Raw genomic sequence first — 11195 nt, forward strand, 5'->3', positions numbered from 1 at the left:
TCGATTATTTTTTTCTGCTTTCAGTAATTACACTGAACAGCAGAAAATTTCAAAATTCTGATTTTTGAAGTTGAAATTTGAAAATTATTGAAAAATAAAATAGAAAATACTATCCGGATAACAAATTTTGCTATCCGGATAACAAATTTTCCTATAGAAAATATTATCCGGATAACAAATTTTCCTATAGAAAATATTATCCGGATAACAAATTTTCCTATAGAAAATATTATCCGGATAACAAATTTTCCTATAGAAAATATTATCCGGATAACAAATTTTCCTATGGAAAATATTATCCGGATAAATTATTTTCCAATAGAAAATATTATCCAGATAAAAGTTTTCCTTTAGAAAATATTATCCGGATAACAAATTTTCCTTAAGAAAATATTATTCGGATAAAAATGTTCCTATAGAAAATATTATCCGGATAAATTATTTTCCGGATAACAGAAAATATTATCCAGATAAAAGTTTTCCTTTAGAAAATATTATCCGGATAACAAATTTTCCTTAAGAAAATATTATTCGGATAAAAATGTTCCTATAGAAAATATTATCCGGATAACATTTGTCATATAGAAATTATTATCCAGATAACAAAATTTCCTTCAGAGTATCGGTAAAAAAAAATCGACAAAAACTGAAAATATCAACAAGTGAAAAGCGTTAAGTTCGGCCAGGGCGAACTTTGGATACCCCCCCACCATAGATATACTGATAGGTTTGGATCAATTTTGTTTCAGAAAATTTTGATTTCATCCAAACTTTGCCCATCTTATTATTTCTTCCAAACTTAGTTCAAGTTCGAAGATGGGGAATTTCGATCCACTCCTACTGGTGCCTCCCACACAGGGGCTAGACCTAAATGCGGGTTATAGTTCATTATCGAACCTTACGTTCTAGTTTTTTTTATGTCCTCCGCAGGTGAAATTATTACAACAGAGTCTTAGAACCAATCCCAAAACGCGAAACAAATCAGTTAACTATTTTAATATAAAAAGGGGGTTATATGGGGACTAGCCAAAAAGGGAGCGAATATAATTAATTTGGGTAGGGAGATTGGTTACCACATACGACTGCAAAATACCAAATTGCAGCGAATTCGGTTGAAAAACGCGCTCAAGGTACCCTTATATGGGTGCTATCCGAAAAAATGGACCCATATTCATAATTTTTTGAGGAGAGATTTGCTACCCAATATGAACTCGAAGTACTAAATTACAGCCAATTCGGTCACAAAATATGATCAGAACCCCCAAAATACCAAAAAATTGGGGGTACCGTTATATGAGGAATACCAGGAAAAGTGAACCTATATTTATAATTTTTTATTGGTACCCAATAAAAACACAATGTACAAAATTTCAGCAAATTCAGTTATAAAACGCGCCCAAGAACCCCATAATACTGAAAATTGGGGGTACCCTTTATGGGGGCTATCTGAAAAAAAATGTCCCTATATTTATAATTTGCTACCCAATAAGAACTCAAAGTACCAAATTTCAGAGAATTCGGTTGAAAAATGCGATCAAAACCCCAAAAATACCGCAAAGTTGGGGGTACCCTTATATAGGAGATATGCCTAAACGTGGCCTGCCCTGCCTGCAGACAAAATACGACTATATGCGAAATTTTGGCGATCTATTTCAATTCGTTTAGACGCTAGAGTGATTACAACAGACAGAGGGAAGGCGGGCATGCTTAAATCGTCATAGATTTTTACCCTGATCAAGAATATATATATATATATACTTTATAGGGTCGGAGGAAATGATTATTTCGATGCGTTACAAACGGAAAAACAAAACTAATATACTCTCCATACTATGGTGGAGGTTATAAAAATGGTTCCAGAGTCTTATGTAGACTTATATTGACATTTTCTGCAACAAACCAAAATGTCAAAATACAACCACTAAGGTTAAAACTGTCAAAAAAATAGAAAATTATATGTCAAAATATGGAACTAAGTTAATAGTTTTCTGAATAAATGAATGTCAACGTCCACCAAATTACAGTCCTTTAGATTGAAAAAAGGAGGCAAAAACTTGGAAAATGCTGAAAATGGGACATGACCTTTATGTGAACGCTATTTTGTGGTTATTCAACTAAATTTTTCGCCATCGAATTTTTTTCAAAAATCTTAAATTTTAATCATGTAGGCTAGTGTAGTGTCATATAAAAATCACTGATAAGATTTTTTCCATCCCGCGAAAACAGCAATACAATTTAAAATGTTTACTATATTTGTTACCAAAGTGTTGTTGGTATACAACAAAGATGATAAGATTACAAATCTGTTCACACCAAAGCATCTCAGCAGGGGGAGAAAGTCTATAAAAATTCTTAAAAATTTACAAACACTGAATTATATATAGAGCCCAAGATCACTATTTCGATAATGTACATTTTTGTCGTATAAAAAATCATATACCCTCATTAGCCATAAGGTTGATGGTATAAAAATTCCAAATCTCTATAAATATCTCTATCTCTATTAAAAAATATCAACATACAGTCGAATATTTTATGGGGTCTCCTATAAATAAGGAGGGTTTGTGGGATGATATACAAATGGTAGGACTACTACAACAACATTCCAAAAATAGGGATATTAAAAATCAAATCTTTGAAATACTTCCGCAGAAGTGTGATCTTAAAAAAAATTATCAGAATTTATGTTATGAACTTACCAGTAAATTGGGGCACAGATTCAACTTTAAACTCAAAAACATCCCTTCTCAGGCAACATATTTCTTCTATTTTCAAACTAAGGGAATTGTCTCTGTTGCTTAGTATATTTCACATTTTCAACACTGTGGACACTTTGTGAGGGCTACCTTCCAATTATTGTTAATCTAAATACGACGCATAGCGGTAGAATCTGGAAATGAAAATACACATGTATATTAAGAATATAAAATTCGTAAAGAACAAAATACATACAGACATCAAAATGTTAAATATCTTCTATGTCATGTTGTGTACCATTGCATTCAATTACACCAGCATTGTCCACTCTTTATTTCTTAACAATTTCCAAATCATGTTTCGTTTTGTCTTAACTGATCAAACGTTACTCTCAACAACGCGTACCATTACAGCAATTTGATATGACAAATTCTTTGGAAAAACTTATTTAAATAGAATAATTTGATAGAAACGACGTAAAGGAACAACAGTTGCACTAAATTCTAACAAATATTACACTTTTTAAATAGTTTTAAAACACAATTTCAGCAATTTTCACTGCTAAACCAAATTCACAAACAAAAAAAGCGCCAACTTCCAATTAGACTGTCAATTAATTACATCTCATGCACTGAACATACCCCATTGTAACGTTGTGATGAGCAGGGTTGTATTTGTTTACTGCATTGTTAAAATGTAATTAGTGCATGACGTGTTGTAGTATGAAATGCCTTACGTATAACCGTTCTAGAGGGATTGAAGGTGATTTTTTGTTTGTTTTATAAATATTTCATTTAAATTAGAGGTAACTGACATAAAAAATGACAAAAAAGAGTATCTATTATTTTAGTCATCTATGTATTAAGGAAGAGAAGTGAAAGGTTTTGCTTTTTTAATGAAAATTGGTTGTGAGCTAATAGTACGTTTATATTATATTGGATTTCGTTAATCCAGTGGATTTGAATTGTCAATTCCATTGTATATATGTCAAATGAATCCTGACAAAGTAGGTTAACCCAGTAACAAGTTCTAATGTTAATGCTGCCTAAGGTGAGGGGAGAAAACATATCAAGAAATTAAGGAAGACTGACATAAAAGTCTCCGAAATACATCCTGTGGAACCATCACAGTTGCCCAATAGTCAACCGAAATATTAGTGGTAACTAAAACATAGAACGACATTAACGGAAAAACACCTTCAGATTTTAGATGAGATTTCTACATCTCATTTCGTCAGCAATTCGTTGATAAAAAATCGCCCTTGATGGCCTATTATAAAACAATTAACCGGTCAGTGGTAATCTTTGGAGATTAAGTTTAGTTTGGGAAATTTTATAATAGAAGTGCAAGAACATTCAAATGCCGTCCTGAGCTAAGGTCCAAAATAATGCTCGGTAAAATGTTTCAATGTAAATAGCCTAGATTGTGACAGAACCCCATACATCCTGAGTCAATGGCCTCAAACTTCCTTTGAGACCAATGTATTTTTATACCCTCAGCATTATGGTTAACGAGGTGAAAATTTGCCTCACCGAAATATTGGTTTTAGACCCCATATTTTTTTTTTTTTTTTTGGACCAAATGAGTTTCAGAAAATTTGGGGTCGATTGACAAAAGTCCGTCCGTTGCCCGTCTGGTCGTTTGGTGCGCACGATAACTCTCGAAGGGACTAATCGATTTCATCCAAACTTTGCACATCTTAACGTTTCTTACAAACATAGTTGAAGTTCAAAGATGGGGAATATCGGTCCGCTTCTTCTTGTACCTCCCCCATAAAATGGTCAAAATTGTGGAAAAAATATTATAATATCATGCGAATGGACTATCCGTTTTGAAGCAAACTTTATACAACAAATTAACTTTACCAAGCCTAGATCCGAAAATGGGGCTCATTGGGCTACTTCTACTTGTAGCTCTCCCACGAAATGGTCAAAATGTTCGATATTTATAAACTTAATAAGGCGAATGGAATGTCCGATTTGAACCAAACTTTGCACAACATATTGTCTTTGCAAAGACTAGATAAAGTCCGAAGATGGGACCCATCGGTCCACTACTTCTGGTACCTTCCTCAGAAAGATTCAATATTTTATAAACTTGTAAATTTAATTTGAAGCGACTTGAATACACGATTTGATCAACAATAAATCCGAACCCTCTCGGACAAAAACAAAGACCTTAAATGTTATGCCGATATTATTCGCTTTATAATATCGGCATAACATTTTTCCTATAGAAATTATTATCCAGATAACAATCGAAAATTGTATGTCAAAATATGGACCTATGTTAATAATTTACCAAATAAATGAATGACACCCTCCAATAACCCGATGTGCAAAATTACAGTCCCTTAGATTGGAAAAAGGAGGCAAAAACTTTGAAAATGCCGAAAATGGGAGGTGACCTTTATGTAAAAACTTTGTGCATTTCAAGACCTCCGCAAACAATAGGCTGAGGGTATATTTCTATGGCAACATCGACTGAGATCTTCCCATTGGAAGAAAATTTGAAATACCCTCCCAATGGCCGGCGACGAACCATATATTTTCTATTTGAAGAGTGATTCAGCCACATAGCAGTTGCTTAGCTCCATGCGTGAAGGCTTAAACCCACGGTCGAAGACCAAATCTACAGCCACTAAAAGCAAACTTTGCGGATTTATTTCTACATTTGAAAAAAATTTAGTAATTCTAATGCTTAATTAAAAAAAAAATCTGTTGAGTCAAGGTTTTAAGAAGGGCTTAAATCGCTTCATAATTGTTCCTCTAACAAATAAATTCTAGTCTAGTCTATTCCAAAGTTTTTTTTATACGAATTGTATCCTCGAGTCCCTTAACGAATTATTAAAATCTTAAAAATTTATCGGTATTTTACTGCCCATTCATGGTCAGGATAATTAGCAGCTTAATATCTTAATGTATGGCCTAGAGCGTAGTAATTAAATAAATAATTAAGAAATTAATTTATTTGTGGACCCAAACTTTTCTTACGGCTTCTAAATGTTCTCGATCTCAAATTGATGTCAAGACATGGAACCCCATATTTAGTTGGGTCAAATATATGTCGATGCTAGGCTTGTTATCTCATACTTCTTCAAAAAATTGCAAGTCATCAAAACAATCTCGAGTATTTTGATTATTGTATGTTGTTCCACCCCATTAAACATCAGCTACAAAGCAGCAGTTTTTTTTAACAATTTTTTTGTATATTTTTTTTCTTGTTGTGTTTTAAGATTTCTTTTCTAAAAGAATATGAAAAAACAAAGTATTAAATTTTTTGTTTTGCAATGTTTTTAGAATAAAACATTTTTTTTCTATTTTGGGTATTTTCTCTGTTTGTTGTTGTTGTTTTACAGAATCTTCTTAGGTTAAAAGAAAATAATAATAATGGATAAAGGAGAAGCTTCTTAAGAACGTGGACGTTCCTTCTTTTCCTTGTACAAGGCCAAGAGGGAGACGTTGGCTACTTTGACAACCTTGAAACGGACACCGGGAATATCACCGACGGCGTGACCCTTACGACCGAAACCGGCAACCAAAACTTCGTCGTTTTCTTCAATGTAGTTCAAGCTACCGTCACGAGGTACGAAAGCGGTGATCTTCTTGCCGTTCTTGATCAGTTGGACTCTCACGCACTTACGGATGGCAGAGTTAGGCTGTTTGGCTTCAACACCACTGCAAAGGAAAAGGGAAATTTGTTAGTTTAGGAAATTGAAAAAGAAAAAAATATATATAGATTTTGTTGATGATGATTCGATGAAAGTCTGGATTAGCAGCTCCTCCTTAACTCACAGTATAATCCTGTGATTTGATTTTTCAAAAAATAAACAAAAACACAAAAATATACTGCGAGCCATGGCAAGAGACGGTTGGTCTTTTTTTGATTTGTTTGATTTTTGGTCCATGATGTTGTTTTTGTTTTGTTGTTCCGAAACACTTGTTTGTTGTTGTTGGTTGTTTGTTTGCTTGTTGTATACTTACACTTTTTCAAGTACAATACCCTTGGCGTGGGAAGCACCACCGAAGGGATTGGCCTTCCATCTTGTTCCCAAATGGGCCTTTTTGTAGTCCTTGTCAGCCCAACGTTGGTCACGACGATGGTTGACGTGCTTTCTGGCTGTGCGGAGACCTCTTGGTTTACCTGTAAATATGCGGGGGAAAAACAGAAAAACATTAGAAAATCTTCTTCCAAGATCAAATAACATGGATACTTAAAATAAACAATAAAGCGCGCATAGGCAAGCATTCACACACACACGCACAAACAAAAACACACATTTACGCATATGTCAGCCAAGGCGTCGTCGTTTTCACATTGATTTCATCCATTAAAAAAGGAGGCAATGCCCTTGCTTCATTATTGTTATTATCAATTGGATGCTCACTTTCAAGTTTGATATCATCTTTCGCAGATTTTCTTTAACATTTTAATGCATTTTTCAATTTCCATTTTCACTATGGGATGTCTTTGATATTTTTGAGTTTTTCTTTCAAACATGTTAACACATTTTTCTTTAACTTGTCACTTGTGTGAACTACAAAGACGACGACGACGTCTGTTTTACTATGGGGAACGGCGACATAATGCGGCTTTTTTTCTATCTCTCAATTTGTGACATTTCATGTCATCGCTTAATTTATCATTTTTATGCATAAAATCTTGCAAATTTCACAAACATTTATTGTAATGTTTAGTTTAGACACTTGCACACACATTTTTAGTAAATTTATTTTCATATTTTTATGTTTTCCCGTTAAATTTAATAAATTTTCGTAACTCACCCATAATTTCCAAACTTTCTCAAGCGATGGCGGAAATAAAAGAGCGAAAATAGGGATGCATAAGTCGATTTTCGCCTAATCGATTAAAAAAGAGAGACGAAATGTCAAAATCGCCTATGGAGTTGTTAGACTATCGGGCTATCGATTAGCTGGTTATCGATTGCGATGCCAAAGGGGCAATTTGGTGTATTGTGTAGATGAATTAATGATTTTAAAAGGATTTTTAACAAAATTTGGAAATATAATTAAGGAAAATAATTATAAATAAGATAATTAGTATTAAAAGAGGAAGTAAATAATAAAATTGTTTATAGATATCCCTCAATGAGGGTTATTTGTACCACATAATACAACTCTTTATGTTAGTGTTGTATTTGTAGGGTAAAATATCCCAAAATACAACAGTGAAAAAGAGGGAAATTTTTGCAAAAAAAGTGTTGCCACTTTTCAATTATGGTAAATATAATATTACAAAAAAATAAAAATAATAATAAAGAAAAATAAAGGAAACATTTGAGTTCATGTTATCATCGTGACACGTAACATGCAACGTGTCTGATTTAAATTACAAAAGATAGAGCTATTGATGCACCAAACGTTGCTATTTCGTAAAAAAATAATTGGAATGCTCCCGTAATCCACATTTGTAAATAGGGATTTGAAAACAATTTCGATTAATATAAGATTCTAGCAATTTTCGGAACAGAACAAATGTAAAATTAAAATATTAAATGTAAATCAGAAGAAAATTAGAAATGTAAAAACAATAAAAGGGTATTAATTGTTATGTTTCGGAACCTGCAAATTGAAATAAATTTGAAAAGTTTTATAAATTTTGCGTACGGGAACATCCCGAATAAGTAAAAAAATTGTCCTCTGTTCAAGAAAATTCATGCATTACTGTTAATCAAAATTGTTTCAATTCCCCTTTAATATGTTGAGTACGAGAAATAATCAATTGATATTTTACTTTATTGTCTATTTCCCCTTTACAAATTTTTAATTTTTTACCACTTTTGATGGAACATTTAGGTGGCAATTCTTTGAAATGTCACGTGCAATGTGTCGGTTTTCAATGATAATAGATGGCGCCACCAATAAATGCAAATAGCATTGACATTTGGTTAAATAAATTTAAAAAAAAAAATTTTATTTATAATAAAAATGCCAAATATATTTTATTATAAAATACTAAGAAAAAATAATTCGTTTTCATATTAAAAAATATGTTAAGACTAATCTCAACTACAACCCTTCTTCCAATTTATGTAAAAATACTACATTTTATGTGAAAAATAGATGGCGCCCAATGTAAAAGTTAAAATACATTGGGTCTGTTCGTTCATTATATCACCCACTACAAGATAAAGTGTGTTCAATAGTTGTCACTTTTTTTTATATAAAAATTTTCATTTATTTAATTTTGCAGAATACGGGAACAGCCCAGTCATCTTATTGTGTATTAAAATTTGTCATTTCAATTGTAACTACTCGTGACAAAAAAAAAATAGAATCTAAGGAATTATTACAGAACTTCTTCATAAGAAATCTACGAAATGTTAAAAAATATAACAAATCTACGTATTAGGACCTAAGGAAAGGTTATAGAAATTATTTACAAATGTACGCTTTAGATGTTATTAAAATTTTTTAGAAAAATCGACACCTTGATCTTATTCATTAAACGAATATTAAGAAATATTTAAAAGATTTAAAATATCCAGCCTTCGGAAATCAAGGAAGTCTACAATTTTTTTTTTTAAATTACCCATGGGAAAGGATCAATTAAACAATCTATACTTTATGAGCTACAGAAGTTCGTTAAAAAAAGCTGCTCTTTAGGGGCTACTTTAACAATCTTTAACAAATTTACGGCTAATCAAATATTTAAATAATGTACGGGTAGGTAGCTTAGAAAAGGCTATTTTTTCAAATCTACAACAATTACTAAAAATTTATTTAAATACAAATTCTTTAAAACAATCTACGCCTTAGAAGCTACAGAAATTCTTTAAAGCTGCAGAAATTCTTAAAAAAAAACAAGGGAAAGCTACAGAAATTCTTAAAAAAAACTACACCTTAGAAGCTACAGAAATTTAAAAAAATATTCTCTTTACTAAAAAATCTACGCTTAGAAAAATAAGGGAAAGCTACAGAAATTCCATAAAACAATCTATTCTTATAACAATAAGGGAAAGCTGCAGAAATTCTATAAAAAATCTATTCTTAGAGACATTAGGGAAAGCTACAGAAATTCTTTAAAATTTTACGCTTAAAGACATTAGGAAAAGCTACAAAAATTCTTTCAAAAATCTATGCTTAGAGACATAAGGGAAAGCTACAGAAATTCTTTACAAAATCTACGCTTAGACAAATAAAGGAAAACTACAGAAATTCTATAAAAAGTCTACGCATAGAAATTCTGCTACAGAAATTCTTTAAAAAAAACTACGCTTAAAAAATATGGGATGCTACAGAAATTCTTTAAAAATCTACATTTAAAGGAAATTACAGAAATACTACAGAAAATCGACACTTAGAAAAATGAGGGAAAGCTACAAAAATTCTTTATAAAAGCTACGCCTTAGAACCTACAAAAGTTTTTAAATACAATCTACCCCATAGGGTCAACAGAAGTTTAGGGTCTTTATGAACTGTAGAAATACTATAAAAATCTGCGCTTAGAAAAATAAGGGAAAGCTACGGAAGTTCTTTAAAAAAAATTCTACTCTCTAAGAACTACAGAAATTCCTAAAAATTTCTACGCTATATGAACTAAAGGAATTCTTTAAAACGTTCTACGCTAAACTAAAGAAATTCTTTTAAAAAATCTACGCTTAAAAGAAATAAGGGAATGCTGCAGAAATTCTTTAAAAAATCTACTCCTTAGAAAAATGGGGAAATCTACATAATTTATTTATAAAATCTACGCTTTAAAAGCTACAGAAGTTCTTTAAAACAATCGACTCCTTATAAACTAATGAAATTCTATAAAAAAATCTACGCTTAGAGACATAAGGGAAAGCTACAAAAATTCTGTAAAAAAATCTACGCTTAGAGACATAAGGGAAAGCTTCAAAAATTCTGTAAAAAAATCTACGCTTAGGAAAATAAGGGATAGCTATAGAAGTTTTTTTAAAATCCTAAAAGCTACAGAAATTATAAAAAATCTACCTATTTAAAAAATATATTAAAGAGTCTACGTTTCAGTATCGTTTTTATTCCAATGAAGGCTATAAAGATTTTTTTAAATCCATGCTTTATGATCTCAAGGAAGACAAAACGAATTTATTAAAAAACTACGTTTTTGCTAAAATTATACTCTATGATCTAAATAAAAGTTACGAAAATTCTTTATAAATTCTATATTTTAGTTTCTAAGGAAAGGCTACAAAAATCTATGCTTTTGAAGAAAACAATGTGTGAAAAATTCAATCCTAGATATTTGCCTGTCAAATCTCTTCAAGGAAGGAAAAAATAAAGAACGATAAAAATATATTTTTTTCTTTGATTTACTACCTAAATGTCATCTGACTAGTTATTGACTTTTCTTATTTTTATGATTGATCTGTGACCAACTCACCCACATCAATTCATATGTACGATATGATGGTTAATTTCCGTTTAAAGAATAAAAATAAAAACAACAACCGCAAATCGATAGTCAACAGGAAAGAATAAAAGAAAGAAGGTGGAAGCCATAAAAAATATTTC

General features: G+C 31.4%; 1 protein-coding gene across 1 annotated transcript; it reads right to left on the reverse strand.

The window, feature by feature from the left end:
- Positions 1 to 6090: 6090 nt before the first annotated feature.
- LOC133327531 (small ribosomal subunit protein uS12) lies at positions 6091 to 7589 on the reverse strand. The gene is made up of 3 exons (XM_061536049.1): positions 7482 to 7589; positions 6681 to 6840; positions 6091 to 6374 (listed from the first exon to the last, which is right to left on the reverse strand). The coding sequence occupies exons 1-3, from the start codon at positions 7483 to 7485 to the stop codon at positions 6107 to 6109; spliced, it is 432 nt and encodes a 143-aa protein (XP_061392033.1). The 5' UTR covers positions 7486 to 7589; the 3' UTR covers positions 6091 to 6106.
- Between the last annotated feature and the right edge of the window lie 3606 nt (positions 7590 to 11195).

This window comes from Musca vetustissima, unplaced genomic scaffold (assembly GCF_032173495.1).
Source record: "Musca vetustissima isolate MV318-11 ecotype Yass unplaced genomic scaffold, APGP_CSIRO_Mvet_v1 utg15269, whole genome shotgun sequence".
Lineage (NCBI taxonomy): Eukaryota > Metazoa > Arthropoda > Insecta > Diptera > Muscidae > Musca > Musca vetustissima.